The sequence below is a fragment of the Ascaphus truei genome, chromosome 17, assembly GCF_040206685.1.
Source record: "Ascaphus truei isolate aAscTru1 chromosome 17, aAscTru1.hap1, whole genome shotgun sequence".
In the NCBI taxonomy this organism is placed as follows: Eukaryota; Metazoa; Chordata; class Amphibia; order Anura; family Ascaphidae; genus Ascaphus; species Ascaphus truei.
Window position 1 is genome coordinate 19440172 of NC_134499.1, and position 17010 is coordinate 19457181.

Here is a 17010-nt window from a genome sequence, read left to right on the forward strand (position 1 = left end):
CCCCGCCTCCTGCGCCCAGTTACCCAGTCCCTGCGCTGCTGGAGAAGGGAGCGCCTGGTCACCCCGCCTCCTGCGCCCAGTTACCCAGTCCCTGCGCTGCTGGAGAGGGGAGCGCCTGGTCACCCCCGCCCCCTGCGCCCAGTTACCCAGTCCCTGCGCTGCTGGAGAGGGGAGCGCCTGGTCACCCCCGCCCCCTGCGCCCAGTTACCCAGTCCATGCGCTGCTGGAGAGGGGAGCGCCTGGTCACCCCCGGCCTCCTGCGCCCAGTTACCCAGTCCCTGCGCTGCTGGAGGAGGGAGCGCCTGGTCACCCCCGCCTCCTGCGCCCAGTTACCCGGTCCCTGCGCTGCTGGAGAGGGGAGCGCCTGGTCACCCCCGCCCCCTGCGCCCAGTTACCCAGTCCCTGCGCTGCTGGAGAGGGGAGCGCCTGGTCACCCCGCCCCCTGCGCCCAGTTACCCAGTCCCTGCGCTGCTGGAGAGGAGAGCGCCGTGTTCACCCCCGCCCCCTGCGCCCAGTTACCCAGTCACTGCGCTGCTGGAGAGGGGAGCGCCTTGTCACCCCCGCCCCCTGCGCCCAGTTACCCAGTCCCTGCGCTGCTGGAGAGGGGAGCGCCTGGTCACCCCGCCCCCTGCGCCCAGTTACCCAGTCCCTGCGCTGCTGGAGAGGGGAGCGACAGGTCACCCCGCCCCCTGCGCCCAGTTACCCAGTCCCTGCGCTGCTGGAGAGGGGAGCGCCTGGTCACCCCCGCCACCTGCGCCCAGTTACCCAGTCCCTGCGCTGCTGGAGAGGGGAGCGCCTGGTCACCCCGCCCCCTGCGCCCAGTTACCCAGTCCCTGCGCTGCTAGAGAAGGGAGCGCCTGGTCACCCCGCCCCCTGCGCCCAGTTACCCAGTCCCTGCGCTGCTGGAGAGGGGAGCGCCTGGTCACCCCGCCCCCTGCGCCCAGTTACCCAGTCCCTGCGCTGCTGGAGAGGGGAGCGCCTGGTCACTCCTGCGCCCAGTTACCCGGTCCCTGCGCTGCTGGAGAGGGGAGCGCCTGGTCACCCCCGCCCCCTGCGCCCAGTTACCCAGTCCCTGCGCTGCTGGAGAGGGGAGCGCCTGGTCACCCCCGCCACCTGCGCCCAGTTACCCTGTCCCTGCGCTGCTGGAGAGGGGAGCGCCTGGTCACCCCCGCCCCCTGCGCCCAGTTACCCAGTCCCTGCGCTGCTGGAGAAGGGAGCGCCAGGTCACCCCCGCCTCCTGCGCCCAGTTACCCAGTCCCTGCGCTGCTGGAGAGGGGAGCGCCTGGTCACCCCCGCCCCCTGCGCCCAGTTACCCTGTCCCTGCGCTGCTGGAGAAGACGGGAGGGCCCAGCTCAGCCCCTGCACTGCCGGAGAATGGAGCGCCCAGACGCGCACAGCCCAGACGCGCACAGCCCAGACGCGCACGGCCCAGGCGCGCACGGCCCAGGCGCGCACGGGCCAGACGCGCGCAGCCAGGCGCGCGCAGCCCAGACGCGCACGGCCCAGACGCGCACGGCCCAGACGCGCACGGCCCAGACGCGCACAGCCCCGACGCGCACAGCCCAAACGCCCACAGCCCAGACGCGCACAGCCCCGCTGCGCACAGCCCCGACGCGCACAGCCCCGACGCGCACAGCCCAGGCGCGCACTGCCCCGACGCGCACAGCCCCGACGCGCACAGCCCCGACGCGCACAGCCCCGACGCGCACAGCCCCGACGCGCACAGTCCAGGCGCGCACAGCCCAGACGCGCACAGCCCCGACGCGCACAGCCCCGACTCGCACAGCTGCACTTAATGTTTAGCTCTTTGGTCTTTGAATCCCCCCCTTAGGACGACAGTGGCCCGCTCCAAGGTGGTGAATGACTGGGCGACGGGTGGCGGTGTCCTGCTGATGGGGTACGAGATGTACCGGCTCCTCTCCCTCAAGAAATCCTTCACCGTGGGGAGGAGGAAGAAGAAGAGCAAGAAGGCAGCGGGGCCGGTGATTATAGATCTGGATGAGGAGGACCGGCAGCAGGAGATGCTGATAGGTAAGGCAGGGCAAAGGTCAAAGGTGAGGGGAGGTAAAGGACAAGGGTCAGAGGGGAGAGGAAAGGGGCATGTAGTAACATCGGGATATTTCACCGCGTTCTTTGCCGACACCGGGCCCCGTGTAAAGCTTTGACGAGGGAAAGTATTCTTCTGTCTCTCCTCACGCACACTCGCCCCTCCCATGTCTCAGGGATGGAGAGGGCCCTGTCACGGCCCGGCCCGGACGTGGTCATCTGTGACGAAGGTCACCGGATCAAGAACTGTCACGCCAGCACGTCCCAGGCCCTGAAGAACATCCGCTCCCGGCGGCGGGTGGTGCTGACGGGTTACCCCCTGCAAAACAACCTCATTGAGTACTGGTGCATGGTGGACTTTGTGCGGCCGGACTTCCTGGGCACGCGGCAGGAGTTCAGCAACATGTTCGAGAGGCCCATCCTGAACGGGCAGTGCACGGACAGCACCCCCCAGGACAAGCGGCTCATGAGATACCGAAGTCACGTGCTGCATAGCCTGCTGGAGGGCTTCGTGCAGAGGTAAGAACCTCCCCGAAATACTGACAGCACCCCCCATGCTTTGCCCACCCCCCCTGTACCCCAGTATAGTGTGGGAGGTGAGTGCGTCTCTGACCAACTAGCCTGGATTTATCCAACACCTCGCGTTCTCCCCGCTCTCCTCCCCCAGGCGTGGGGGCGCTGTGCTGTGACCTCAGCCCGTGTTATACGCGCGTTCTCCCCGCTCTCCTCCCCCAGGCGTGGGGGCGCTGTGCTGTGACCTCAGCCCGTGTTATACTAACGTTCTCCCCGCTCTCCTCCCCCAGGCGTGGGGGCGCTGTGCTGTGACCTCAGCCCGTGTTATACTCACGTTCTCCCCGCTCTCCTCCCCCAGGCGTGGGGGCGCTGTGCTGTGACCTCAGCCCGTGTTATACTCGCGTTCTCCCCGCTCTCCTCCCCCAGGCGTGGGGGCGCTGTGCTGTGACCTCAGCCCGTGTTATACTTGCGTTCTCCCCGCTCTCCTCCCCCAGGCGTGGGGGCGCTGTGCTGTGACCTCAGCCCGTGTTATACTCGCGTTCTCCCCGCTCTCCTCCCCCAGGCGTGGGGGCGCTGTGCTGTGACCTCAGCCCGTGTTATACTCGCGTTCTCCCCGCTCTCCTCCCCCAGGCGTGGGGGCGCTGTGCTGAGACCTCAGCCCGTGTTATACTCACGTTCTCCCTGCTCTCCTCCCCCAGGCGTGGGGGCGCTGTGCTGTGACCTCAGCCCGTGTTATACTTGCGTTCTCCCCGCTCTCCTCCCCCAGGCGTGGGGGCGCTGTGCTGTGACCTCAGCCCGTGTTATACTCGCGTTCTCCCCGCTCTCCTCCCCCAGGCGTGGGGGCGCTGTGCTGAGACCTCAGCCCGTGTTATACTCACGTTCTCCCCGCTCTCCTCCCCCAGGCGTGGGGCGCTGTGCTGAGACCTCAGCCCGTGTTATACTCACGTTCTCCCCGCTCTCCTCCCCCAGGCGTGGGGGCGCTGTGCGGTGACCTCAGCCCGTGTTATACTCGCGTTCTCCCCGCTCTCCTCCCCCAGGCGTGGGGGCGCTGTGCTGTGACCTCAGCCCGTGTTATACTCACGTTCTCCCCGCTCTCCTCCCCCAGGCGTGGGGGCGCTGTGGTGTGACCTCAGTCGGTGTTATACTCGCGTTCTCCTCGCTCTCCTCCCCCAGGCGTGGGGGCGCTGTGCTGTGACCTCAGCCCGTGTTATACTCGCGTTCTCCCCCAGGCGTGGGGGCGCTGTGCTGTGACCTCAGCCCGTGTTATACTCACGTTCTCCCCGCTCTCCTCCCCCAGGCGTGGGGGCGCTGTGCTGGGACCTCAGCCCGTGTTATACTCACGTTCTCCCCGCTCTCCTCCCCCAGGCGTGGGGGCGCTGTGCTGAGACCTCAGCCCGTGTTATACTCGCGTTCTCCCCGCTCTCCTCCCCCAGGCGTGGGGGCGCTGTGCTGTGACCTCAGCCCGTGTTATTCTCGCGTTCTCCCCGCTCTCCTCCCGCAGGCGTGGGGGCGCTGTGCTGTGACCTCAGCCCGTGTTATACTCACGTTCTCCCCGCTCTCCTCCCCAAGGCGTGGGGGCGCTGTGCTGTGACCTCAGCCCGTGTTATACTCGCGTTCTCCCCGCTCTCCTCCCCCAGGCGTGGGGGCGCTGTGCTGTGACCTCAGCCCGTGTTATACTCGCGTTCTCCCCGCTCTCCTCCCCCAGGCGTGGGGGCGCTGTGCTGTGACCTCAGCCCGTGTTATACTCGCTCTCCTCCCCCAGGCGTGGGGGCGCTGTGCTGTGACCTCAGCCCGTGTTATACTCACGTTCTCCCCGCTCTACTCCCCCAGGCGTGGGGGCGCTGTGCTGTGACCTCAGCCCGTGTTATACTCACGTTCTCCCCGCTCTCCTCCCCCAGGCGTGGGGGCGCAGTGCTGTGACCTCAGCCCGTGTTATACTCACGTTCTCCCCGCTCTCCTCCCCCAGGCGTGGGGGCGCTGTGCTGTGACCTCAGCCCGTGTTATACTCGCGTTCTCCCCGCTCTCCTCCCCCAGGCGTGGGGGCGCTGTGCTGTGACCTCAGCCCGTGTTATACTCACGTTCTCCCCGCTCTCCTCCCCCAGGCGTGGGGGCGCTGTGCTGTGACCTCAGCCCGTGTTATACTCACGTTCTCCCCGCTCTCCTCCCCCAGGCGTGGGGGCGCAGTGCTGTGACCTCAGCCCGTGTTATACTCGCGTTCTCCCCGCTCTCCTCCCCCAGGCGTGGGGGCGCTGTGCTGTGACCTCAGCCCGTGTTATACTCACGTTCTCCCCGCTCTCCTCCCCCAGGCGTGGGGGCGCTGTGCTGAGACCTCAGCCCGTGTTATACTCACGTTCTCCCCGCTCTCCTCCCCCAGGCGTGGGGGCGCTGTGCTGTGACCTCAGCCCGTGTTATACTCGCGTTCTCCCCGCTCTCCTCCCCCAGGCGTGGGGGCGCTGTGCTGAGACCTCAGCCCGTGTTATACTCGTGTTCTCCCCGCTCTCCTCCCCCAGGCGTGGGGGCGCTGTGCTGTGACCTCAGCCCGTGTTATACTCACGTTCTCCCCGCTCTCCTCCCCCAGGCGTGGGGGCGCTGTGCTGTGACCTCAGCCCGTGTTATACTCACGTTCTCCCCGCTCTCCTCCCCCAGGCGTGGGGGCGCAGTGCTGTGACCTCAGCCCGTGTTATACTTGCGTTCTCCCCGCTCTCCCCCAGGCGTGGGGGCGCTGTGCTGAGACCTCAGCCCGTGTTATACTCACGTTCTCCCCGCTCTCCTCCCCCAGGCGTGGGGGCGCTGTGCTGTGACCTCAGCCCGTGTTATACTCACGTTCTCCCCGCTCTCCTCCCCCAGGCGTGGGGGCGCTGTGCTGTGACCTCAGCCCGTGTTATACTCACGTTCTCCCCGCTCTCCTCCCCCAGGCGTGGGGGCGCTGTGCTGAGACCTCAGCCCGTGTTATACTCACGTTCTCCCCGCTCTCCTCCCCCAGGCGTGGGGGCGCTGTGCTGGGACCTCAGCCCGTGTTATACTCGCGTTCTCCCCGCTCTCCTCCCCCAGGCGTGGGGCGCTGTGCTGGGACCTCAGCCCGTGTTATACTCGCGTTCTCCCCGCTCTCCTCCCCCAGGCGTGGGGGCGCTGTGCTGTGACCTCAGCCCGTGTTATACTCACGTTCTCCCCGCTCTCCTCCCCCAGGCGTGGGGGCGCTGTGCTGTGACCTCAGCCCGTGTTATACTCACGTTCTCCCCGCTCTCCTCCCCCAGGCGTGGGGGCGCTGTGCTGTGACCTCAGCCCGTGTTATACTCACGTTCTCCCCGCTCTCCTCCCCCAGGCGTGGGGGCGCTGTGCTGGGACCTCAGCCCGTGTTATACTCGCGTTCTCCCCGCTCTCCTCCCCCAGGCGTGGGGGCGCAGTGCTGTGACCTCAGCCCGTGTTATACTCGCGTTCTCCCCGCTCTCCTCCCCCAGGCGTGGGGGCGCTGTGCTGTGACCTCAGCCCGTGTTATACTCGCGTTCTCCCCGCTCTCCTCCCCCAGGCGTGGGGGCGCTGTGCTGTGACCTCAGCCCATGTTATACTCGCGTTCTCCCCGCTCTCCTCCCCCAGGCGTGCGGGCGCTGTGCTGTGACCTCAGCCCGTGTTATACTCACGTTCTCCCCGCTCTCCTCCCCCAGGCGTGGGGGCGCTGTGCTGTGACCTCAGCCCGTGTTATACTCACGTTCTCCCCGCTCTCCTCCCCCAGGCGTGGGGGCGCTGTGCTGTGACCTCAGCCCGTGTTATACTCACGTTCTCCCCGCTCTCCTCCCCCAGGCGTGGGGGCGCTGTGCTGTGACCTCAGCCCGTGTTATACTCGCGTTCTCCCCGCTCTCCTCCCCCAGGCGTGGGGGCGCTGTGCTGAGACCTCAGCCCGTGTTATACGCGCGTTCTCCCCGCTCTCCTCCCCCAGGCGTGGGGGCGCTGTGCTGTGACCTCAGCCCGTGTTATACTCGCGTTCTCCCCGCTCTCCTCCCCCAGGCGTGGGGGCGCTGTGCTGTGACCTCAGCCCGTGTTATACTCACGTTCTCCCCGCTCTCCTCCCCCAGGCGTGGGGGCGCTGTGCTGTGACCTCTGCCCGTGTTATACTCGCGTTCTCCCCGCTCTCCTCCCCCAGGCGTGGGGGCGCTGTGCTGTGACCTCTGCCCGTGTTATACTCGCGTTCTCCCCGCTCTCCTCCCCCAGGCGTGGGGGCGCTGTGCTGTGACCTCAGCCCGTGTTATACTCGCGTTCTCCCCGCTCTCCTCCCCCAGGCGTGGGGCGCTGTGCTGTGACCTCAGCCCGTGTTATACGCACGTTCTCCCCGCTCTCCTCCCCCAGGCGTGGGGGCGTTGTGCTGTGACCTCAGCCCGTGTTATACTCACGTTCTCCCCGCTCTCCTCCCCCAGGCGTGGGGGCGCTGTGCTGTGACCTCAGCCCGTGTTATACTCGCGTTCTCCCCGCTCTCCTCCCCCAGGCGTGGGGGCGCTGTGCTGTGACCTCAGCCCGTGTTATACTCACGTTCTCCCCGCTCTCCTCCCCCAGGCGTGGGGGCGCTGTGCTGAGACCTCAGCCCGTGTTATACGCGCGTTCTCCCCGCTCTCCTCCCCCAGGCGTGGGGGCGCTGTGCTGTGACCTCAGCCCGTGTTATACTCGCGTTCTCCCCGCTCTCCTCCCCCAGGCGTGGGGGCGCTGTGCTGTGACCTCAGCCCGTGTTATACGCACGTTCTCCCCGCTCTCCTCCCCCAGGCGTGGGGGCGCTGTGCTGTGACCTCAGCCCGTGTTATACTCACGTTCTCCCCGCTCTCCTCCCCCAGGCGTGGGGGCGCTGTGCTGAGACCTCAGCCCGTGTTATACGCGCGTTCTCCCCGCTCTCCTCCCCCAGGCGTGGGGGCGCTGTGCTGTGACCTCAGCCCGTGTTATACTCGCGTTCTCCCCGCTCTCCTCCCCCAGGCGTGGGGGCGCTGTGCTGTGACCTCAGCCCGTGTTATACTCACGTTCTCCCCGCTCTCCTCCCCCAGGCGTGGGGGCGTTGTGCTGTGACCTCAGCCCGTGTTATACTCGCGTTCTCCCCGCTCTCCTCCCCCAGGCGTGGGGGCGCTGTGCTGTGACCTCAGCCCGTGTTATACGCACGTTCTCCCCGCTCTCCTCCCCCAGGCGTGGGGGCGCTGTGCTGTGACCTCAGCCCGTGTTATACTCACGTTCTCCTCGCTCTCCTCCCCCAGGCGTGGGGGCGCTGTGCTGTGACCTCAGCCCGTGTTATACTCGCGTTCTCCCCGCTCTCCTCCCCCAGGCGTGGGGGCGCTGTGCTGTGACCTCAGCCCGTGTTATACTCGCGTTCTCCCCGCTCTCCTCCCCCAGGCGTGGGGGCGCTGTGCTGTGACCTCAGCCCGTGTTATACTCACGTTCTCCTCGCTCTCCTCCCCCAGGCGTGGGGGCGCTGTGCTGTGACCTCAGCCCGTGTTATACTCACGTTCTCCCCGCTCTCCTCCCCCAGGCGTGGGGGCGCTGTGTTGTGACCTCAGCCCGTGTTATACTCGCGTTCTCCCCGCTCTCCTCCCCCAGGCGTGGGGGCGCTGTGCTGTGACCTCAGCCCGTGTTATACTCGCGTTCTCCCCGCTCTCCTCCCCCAGGCGTGGGGGCGCTGTGCTGTGACCTCAGCCCGTGTTATACTCACGTTCTCCCCGCTCTCCTCCCCCAGGCGTGGGGGCGCTGTGCTGTGACCTCAGCCCGTGTTATACTCACGTTCTCCCCGCTCTCCTCCCCCAGGCGTGGGGGCGCTGTGCTGTGACCTCAGCCCGTGTTATACTCGCGTTCTCCCCGCTCTCCTCCCCCAGGCGTGGGGGCGCTGTGCTGTGACCTCAGCCCGTGTTATACTCGCGTTCTCCCCGCTCTCCTCCCCCAGGCGTGGGGGCGCTGTGCTGAGACCTCAGCCCGTGTTATACTCGCGTTCTCCCCCAGGCGTGGGGGCGCTGTGCTGAGACCTCAGCCCGTGTTATACTCGCGTTCTCCCTGCTCTCCTCCCTCAGGCGTGGGGGCGCTGTGCTGAGACCTCAGCCCGTGTTATACTCACGTTCTCCCCGCTCTCCTCCCCCAGGCGTGGGGGCGCTGTGCTGTGACCTCAGCCCGTGTTATACTCACGTTCTCCCCGCTCTCCTCCCCCAGGCGTGGGGGCGCTGTGCTGAGACCTCAGCCCGTGTTATACTCGCGTTCTCCCCGCTCTCCTCCCCCAGGCGTGGGGGCGCTGTGCTGTGACCTCAGCCCGTGTTATACTCACGTTCTCCCCGCTCTGCTCCCCCAGGCGTGGGGGCGCTGTGCTGTGACCTCAGCCCGTGTTATACTCACGTTCTCCCCGCTCTCCTCCCCCAGGCATGGGGGCGCTGTGCTGTGACCTCAGCCCGTGTTATACTCACGTTCTCCCCGCTCTCCTCCCCCAGGCGTGGGGGCGCTGTGCTGAGACCTCAGCCCGTGTTATACTCGCGTTCTCCCCGCTCTCCTCCCCCAGGCGTGGGGGCGCTGTGCTGTGACCTCAGCCCGTGTTATACTCACGTTCTCCCCGCTCTCCTCCCCCAGGCGTGGGGGCGCTGTGCTGTGACCTCAGCCCGTGTTATACTCGCGTTCTCCCCGCTCTCCTCCCCCAGGCGTGGGGGCGCTGTGCTGGGACCTCAGCCCGTGTTATACTCGCGTTCTCCCCGCTCTCCTCCCCCAGGCGTGGGGGCGCTGTGCTGAGACCTCAGCCCGTGTTATACTCACGTTCTCCCCGCTCTCCTCCCCCAGGCGTGGGGGCGCTGTGCTGAGACCTCAGCCCGTGTTATACTCACGTTCTCCCCGCTCTCCTCCCCCAGGCGTGGGGGCGCTGTGCTGTGACCTCAGCCCGTGTTATACTCACGTTCTCCCCGCTCTCCTCCCCCAGGCGTGGGGGCGCTGTGCTGTGACCTCAGCCCGTGTTATACTCGCGTTCTCCCCGCTCTCCTCCCCCAGGCGTGGGGGCGCTGTGCTGTGACCTCAGCCCGTGTTATACTCGCGTTCTCCCCGCTCTCCTCCCCCAGGCGTGGGGGCGCTGTGCTGAGACCTCAGCCCGTGTTATACTCGCGTTCTCCCCGCTCTCCTCCCCCAGGCGTGGGGGCGCTGTGCTGTGACCTCAGCCCGTGTTATACTCACGTTCTCCCCGCTCTCCTCCCCCAGGCGTGGGGGCGCTGTGCTGAGACCTCAGCCCGTGTTATACTCGCGTTCTCCCCGCTCTCCTCCCCCAGGCGTGGGGGCGCTGTGCTGTGACCTCAGCCCGTGTTATACTCGCGTTCTCCCCGCTCTCCTCCCCCAGGCGTGGGGGCGCTGTGCTGTGACCTCAGCCCGTGTTATACTCACGTTCTCCCCGCTCTCCTCCCCCAGGCGTGGGGGCGCTGTGCTGTGACCTCAGCCCGTGTTATACTCACGTTCTCCCCGCTCTGCTCCCCCAGGCGTGGGGGCGCTGTGCTGTGACCTCAGCCCGTGTTATACTCGCGTTCTCCCCCAGGCGTGGGGGCGCTGTGCTGTGACCTCAGCCCGTGTTATACTCACGTTCTCCCCGCTCTCATCCCCCAGGCGTGGGGGCGCTGTGCTGTGACCTCAGCCCGTGTTATACTCGCGTTCTCCCCGCTCTCCTCCCCCAGGCGTGGGGGCGCTGTGCTGTGACCTCAGCCCGTGTTATACTCACGTTCTCCCCGCTCTCCTCCCCCAGGTGTGGGGGCGCTGTGCTGTGACCTCAGCCCGTGTTATACTCACGTTCTCCCCGCTCTCCTCCCCCAGGCGTGGGGGCGCTGTGCTGTGACCTCAGCCCGTGTTATACTCGCGTTCTCCCCGCTCTCCTCCCCCAGGCGTGGGGGCGCTGTGCTGTGACCTCAGCCCGTGTTATACTCACGTTCTCCCCGCTCTCCTCCCCCAGGCGTGGGGGCGCAGTGCTGTGACCTCAGCCCGTGTTATACTTGCGTTCTCCCCGCTCTCCCCCAGGCGTGGGGGCGCTGTGCTGAGACCTCAGCCCGTGTTATACTCACGTTCTCCCCGCTCTCCTCCCCCAGGCGTGGGGGCGCTGTGCTGTGACCTCAGCCCGTGTTATACTCACGTTCTCCCGCTCTCCTCCCCCAGGCGTGGGGGCGCTGTGCTGTGACCTCAGCCCGTGTTATACTCACGTTCTCCCCGCTCTCCTCCCCCAGGCGTGGGGGCGCTGTGCTGAGACCTCAGCCCGTGTTATACTCACGTTCTCCCCGCTCTCCTCCCCCAGGCGTGGGGGCGCTGTGCTGGGACCTCAGCCCGTGTTATACTCGCGTTCTCCCCGCTCTCCTCCCCCAGGCGTGGGGCGCTGTGCTGGGACCTCAGCCCGTGTTATACTCGCGTTCTCCCCGCTCTCCTCCCCCAGGCGTGGGGGCGCTGTGCTGTGACCTCAGCCCGTGTTATACTCACGTTCTCCCCGCTCTCCTCCCCCAGGCGTGGGGGCGCTGTGCTGTGACCTCAGCCCGTGTTATACTCACGTTCTCCCCGCTCTCCTCCCCCAGGCGTGGGGGCGCTGTGCTGGGACCTCAGCCCGTGTTATACTCGCGTTCTCCCCGCTCTCCTCCCCCAGGCGTGGGGACGCAGTGCTGTGACCTCAGCCCGTGTTATACTCGCGTTCTCCCCGCTCTCCTCCCCCAGGCGTGGGGGCGCTGTGCTGTGACCTCAGCCCGTGTTATACTCGCGTTCTCCCCGCTCTCCTCCCCCAGGCGTGGGGGCGCTGTGCTGTGACCTCAGCCCATGTTATACTCGCGTTCTCCCCGCTCTCCTCCCCCAGGCGTGCGGGCGCTGTGCTGTGACCTCAGCCCGTGTTATACTCACGTTCTCCCCGCTCTCCTCCCCCAGGCGTGGGGGCGCTGTGCTGTGACCTCAGCCCGTGTTATACTCACGTTCTCCCCGCTCTCCTCCCCCAGGCGTGGGGGCGCTGTGCTGTGACCTCAGCCCGTGTTATACTCGCGTTCTCCCCGCTCTCCTCCCCCAGGCGTGGGGGCGCTGTGCTGTGACCTCAGCCCATGTTATACTCACGTTCTCCCCGCTCTCCTCCCCCAGGCGTGGGGGCGCTGTGCTGTGACCTCAGCCCGTGTTATACTCGCGTTCTCCCCGCTCTCCTCCCCCAGGCGTGGGGGCGCTGTGCTGTGACCTCAGCCCGTGTTATACGCACGTTCTCCCCGCTCTCCTCCCCCAGGCGTGGGGGCGCTGTGCTGTGACCTCAGCCCGTGTTATACTCACGTTCTCCCCGCTCTCCTCCCCCAGGCGTGGGGGCGCTGTGCTGTGACCTCAGCCCGTGTTATACTCACGTTCTCCCCGCTCTCCTCCCCCAGGCGTGGGGGCGCTGTGCTGTGACCTCAGCCCGTGTTATACTCGCGTTCTCCCCGCTCTCCTCCCCCAGGCGTGGGGGCGCTGTGCTGTGACCTCAGCCCGTGTTATACTCGCCTTCTCCCCGCTCTCCTCCCCCAGGCGTGGGGGCGCTGTGCTGAGACCTCAGCCCGTGTTATACTCGCGTTCTCCCCCAGGCGTGGGGGCGCTGTGCTGAGACCTCAGCCCGTGTTATACTCACGTTCTCCCCGCTCTCCTCCCCCAGGCGTGGGGGCGCTGTGCTGAGACCTCAGCCCGTGTTATACTCGCGTTCTCCCTGCTCTCCTCCCCCAGGCGTGGGGGCGCTGTGCTGAGACCTCAGCCCGTGTTATACTCACGTTCTCCCCGCTCTCCTCCCCCAGGCGTGGGGGCGCTGTGCTGTGACCTCAGCCCGTGTTATACTCACGTTCTCCCCGCTCTCCTCCCCCAGGCGTGGGGGCGCTGTGCTGAGACCTCAGCCCGTGTTATACTCGCGTTCTCCCCGCTCTCCTCCCCCAGGCGTGGGGGCGCTGTGCTGTGACCTCAGCCCGTGTTATACTCGCGTTCTCCCCGCTCTCCTCCCCCAGGCGTGGGGGCGCTGTGCTGTGACCTCAGCCCGTGTTATACTCACGTTCTCCCCGCTCTCCTCCCCCAGGCGTGGGGGCGCTGTGCTGTGACCTCAGCCCGTGTTATACTCACGTTCTCCCCGCTCTGCTCCCCCAGGCGTGGGGGCGCTGTGCTGTGACCTCAGCCCGTGTTATACTCGCGTTCTCCCCGCTCTCCTCCCCCAGGCGTGGGGGCGCTGTGCTGTGACCTCAGCCCGTGTTATACTCACGTTCTCCCCGCTCTCCTCCCCCAGGCATGGGGGCGCTGTGCTGTGACCTCAGCCCGTGTTATACTCACGTTCTCCCCGCTCTCCTCCCCCAGGCGTGGGGGCGCTGTGTTGAGACCTCAGCCCGTGTTATACTCGCGTTCTCCCCGCTCTCCTCCCCCAGGCGTGGGGGCGCTGTGCTGTGACCTCAGCCCGTGTTATACTCACGTTCTCCCCGCTCTCCTCCCCCAGGCGTGGGGGCGCTGTGCTGTGACCTCAGCCCGTGTTATACTCGCGTTCTCCCCGCTCTCCTCCCCCAGGCGTGGGGGCGCTGTGCTGGGACCTCAGCCCGTGTTATACTCGCGTTCTCCCCGCTCTCCTCCCCCAGGCGTGGGGGCGCTGTGCTGAGACCTCAGCCCGTGTTATACTCACGTTCTCCCCGCTCTCCTCCCCCAGGCGTGGGGGCGCTGTGCTGTGACCTCAGCCCGTGTTATACTCACGTTCTCCCCGCTCTCCTCCCCCAGGCGTGGGGGCGCTGTGCTGTGACCTCAGCCCGTGTTATACTCACGTTCTCCCCGCTCTCCTCCCCCAGGCGTGGGGGCGCTGTGCTGTGACCTCAGCCCGTGTTATACTCGCGTTCTCCCCGCTCTCCTCCCCCAGGCGTGGGGGCGCTGTGCTGTGACCTCAGCCCGTGTTATACTCGCGTTCTCCCCGCTCTCCTCCCCAAGGCGTGGGGGCGCTGTGCTGAGACCTCAGCCCGTGTTATACTCGCGTTCTCCCCGCTCTCCTCCCCCAGGCGTGGGGGCGCTGTGCTGTGACCTCAGCCCGTGTTATACTCACGTTCTCCCCGCTCTCCTCCCCCAGGCGTGGGGGCGCTGTGCTGAGACCTCAGCCCGTGTTATACTCGCGTTCTCCCCGCTCTCCTCCCCCAGGCGTGGGGGCGCTGTGCTGTGACCTCAGCCCGTGTTATACTCGCGTTCTCCCCGCTCTCCTCCCCCAGGCGTGGGGGCGCTGTGCTGTGACCTCAGCCCGTGTTATACTCACGTTCTCCCCGCTCTCCTCCCCCAGGCGTGGGGGCGCTGTGCTGTGACCTCAGCCCGTGTTATACTCACGTTCTCCCCGCTCTGCTCCCCCAGGCGTGGGGGCGCTGTGCTGTGACCTCAGCCCGTGTTATACTCGCGTTCTCCCCCAGGCGTGGGGGCGCTGTGCTGTGACCTCAGCCCGTGTTATACTCACGTTCTCCCCGCTCTCCTTCCCCAGGCGTGGGGGCGCTGTGCTGTGACCTCAGCCCGTGTTATACTCGCGTTCTCCCCCAGGCGTGGGGGCGCTGTGCTGTGACCTCAGCCCGTGTTATACTCACGTTCTCCCCGCTCTCCTCCCCCAGGCGTGGGGGCGCTGTGCTGTGACCTCAGCCCGTGTTATACTCACGTTCTCCCCGCTCTCCTCCCCCAGGCGTGGGGGCGCTGTGCTGAGACCTCAGCCCGTATTATACTCGCGTTCTCCCCGCTCTCCTCCCCCAGGCGTGGGGGCGCTGTGCTGAGACCTCAGCCCGTGTTATACTCGCGTTCTCCCCGCTCTCCTCCCCCAGGCGTGGGGGCGCTGTGCTGTGACCTCAGCCCGTGTTATACTCACGTTCTCCCCGCTCTCCTCCCCCAGGTGTGGGGGCGCTGTGCTGTGACCTCAGCCCGTGTTATACTCGCGTTCTCCCCGCTCTCCTCCCCCAGGCGTGGGGGCGCTGTGCTGTGACCTCAGCCCGTGTTATACTCGCGTTCTCCCCGCTCTCCTCCCCCAGGCGTGGGGGCGCTGTGCTGAGACCTCAGCCCGTGTTATACTCACGTTCTCCCCGCTCTCCTCCCCCAGGCGTGGGGGCGCTGTGCTGTGACCTCAGCCCGTGTTATACTCGCGTTCTCCCCGCTCTCCTCCCCCAGGCGTGGGGGCGCTGTGCTGTGACCTCAGCCCGTGTTATACTCGCGTTCTCCCCCAGGCGTGGGAGCGCTGTGCTGAGACCTCAGGTATCATTATACTCGTGTTCTCTCTCGCTCTCTCCCCCAGACGTGGGGGCGCTGTGCTGTGACCTCAGCCCGTGTTATACTCGTGTTCTCTCTCGCTCTCTCCCCCAGACGTGGGGGCGCTGTGCTGTGACCTCAGCCCGTGTTATACTCGTGTTCTCTCTCGCTCTCTCCCCCAGACGTGGGGGCGCTGTGCTGTGACCTCAGCCCGTGTTATACTCGTGTTCTCTCTCGCTCTCTCCCCCCAGGCGTGGACACAATGTGCTGAGATCTCAGCTCCCATACAAAGAGGAGCATGTTATCTTGGTGCGTCTGTCTCCCATCCAGCGGGCACTGTATACAGAGTTCATGGATCGATTTCGGGACGCAGGAAACAGTGGCTGGCTGGGCCTCAACCCCCTCAAGGCATTTTGTGTGTGCTGCAAGGTGAGCCGTGTGTGTGTGCCGCAGGGTGAGCCGTGTGTGTGTGCCGCAGGGTGAGCCGTGTGTGTGTGCCGCAGGGTGAGCCGTGTGTGTGTGCCGCAGGGTGAGGGGTGTTTGTGTGTGCACTGGATCTCTCCTCTCTCTAGCTGAGTGTGTGGCACTGGATCTCTCCTCTAGCTGAGTGTCAGTGGCACTGGGTCTCTCCTCTAGCTGAGTGTCCGTGGCACTGAGTCTCTAGCTGAGTGTCCGTGGCACTGGGTCTCTCCTCTAGCTGAGTGTCCGTGGCACTGGGTCTCTCCTCTAGCTGAGTGTCCATGGCACTGGGTCCCTCCTCTAGCTGAGTGTATGTGGCACTTGGTCTCTCCTCTAGCTGAGTGTGTGTGGCACTGGGTCTCTCCTCTAGCTGAGTGTCTGTGGCACTGGGTCTCTCCTCTAGCTGAGTGTCTGTGGCACTGGGTCCTCCCTCTAGCTGAGTGTATGTGGCACTGGGTCTCTCCTCTAGCTGAGTGTCCGTGGCACTGGGTCTCTCCTCTAGCTGAGTGTGTGTGGCACTGGGTCTCTACTCTAGCTGAGTGTCTGTGGCACTGGGTCTCTCCTCTAGCTGAGTGTCTGTGGCACTGGGTCCTCCCTCTAGCTGAGTGTATGTGGCACTGGGTCCCCCCTCTAGCTGAGTGTATGTGGCACTGGGTCCCTCCTCTAGCTGAGTGTATGTGGCACTGGGTCTCTCCTCTAGCTGAGTGTCCGTGGCACTGGGTCCTCCCTCTAGCTGAGTGTATGTGGCACTGGGTCCCCCCTCTAGCTGAGTGTATGTGGCACTGGGTCCCCCCTCTAGCTGAGTGTATGTGGCACTGGGTCCTCCCTCTAGCTGAGTGTATGTGGCACTGGGTCCTCCCTCTAGCTGAGTGTGTGGCACTGGGTCCCCCCTCTAGCTGAGTGTGTGTGGCACTGGGTCCTCCCTCTAGCTGAGTGTCCGTGGCACTGGGTCCTCCCTCTAGCTGAGTGTGTGTGGCACTGGGTCCTCCCTCTAGCTGAGTGTATGTGGCACTGGGTCCTCCCTCTAGCTGAGTATGTGTGGCACTGGGTCCTCCCTCTAGCTGAGTGTGTGGTACTGGGTCCCCCCTCTAGCTGAGTGTGTGTGGCACTGGGTCCTCCCTCTAGCTGAGTGTATGTGGCACTGGGTCCCCCCTCTAGCTGAGTGTATGTGGCACTGGGTCCCCCCTCTAGCTGAGTGTATGTGGCACTGGGTCCCCCCTCTAGCTGAGTGTATGTGGCACTGGGTCCTCCCTCTAGCTGAGTGTATGTGGCACTGGGTCCTCCCTCTAGCTGAGTGTGTGGCACTGGGTCCCCCCTCTAGCTGAGTGTGTGTGGCACTGGGTCCTCCCTCTAGCTGAGTGTCCGTGGCACTGGGTCCTCCCTCTAGCTGAGTGTGTGTGGCACTGGGTCCTCCCTCTAGCTGAGTGTATGAGGCACTGGGTCCTCCCTCTAGCTGAGTATGTGTGGCACTGGGTCCTCCCTCTAGCTGAGTGTGTGGCACTGGGTCCCCCCTCTAGCTGAGTGTGTGTGGCACTGGGTCCTCCCTCTAGCTGAGTGTATGTGGCACTGGGTCCTCCCTGTAGCTGAGTGTATGTGGCACTGGGTCCTCCCTCTAGCTGAGTATGTGTGGCACTGGGTCCTCCCTCTAGCTGAGTGTGTGGCACTGGGTCCCCCCTCTAGCTGAGTGTATGTGGCACTGGGTCCTCCCTCTAGCTGAGTGTATGTGGCACTGGGTCCTCCCTCTAGCTGAGTGTGTGGCACTGGCTCCTCCCTTTAGCTGAGTGTATGTGGCGCTGGGTCCTCCCTCTAGCTGAGTGT

The 17010-nt window shown here is 66.1% G+C and overlaps 1 protein-coding gene across 1 annotated transcript in view; it reads left to right on the forward strand.

Annotated features, from left to right (window-relative positions):
- Positions 1-17010, forward strand: part of RAD54L2 (RAD54 like 2) — a 56018-nt gene that overhangs the window by 18536 nt on the left and 20472 nt on the right. Inside the window, exons 9-11 of the mRNA XM_075573646.1 lie at positions 1832-2031; positions 2223-2565; positions 14985-15162. Of these exons, the coding sequence (XP_075429761.1) occupies positions 1832-2031; positions 2223-2565; positions 14985-15162 (721 nt within the window). The remainder of the gene's footprint in view (positions 1-1831; positions 2032-2222; positions 2566-14984; positions 15163-17010) is intronic.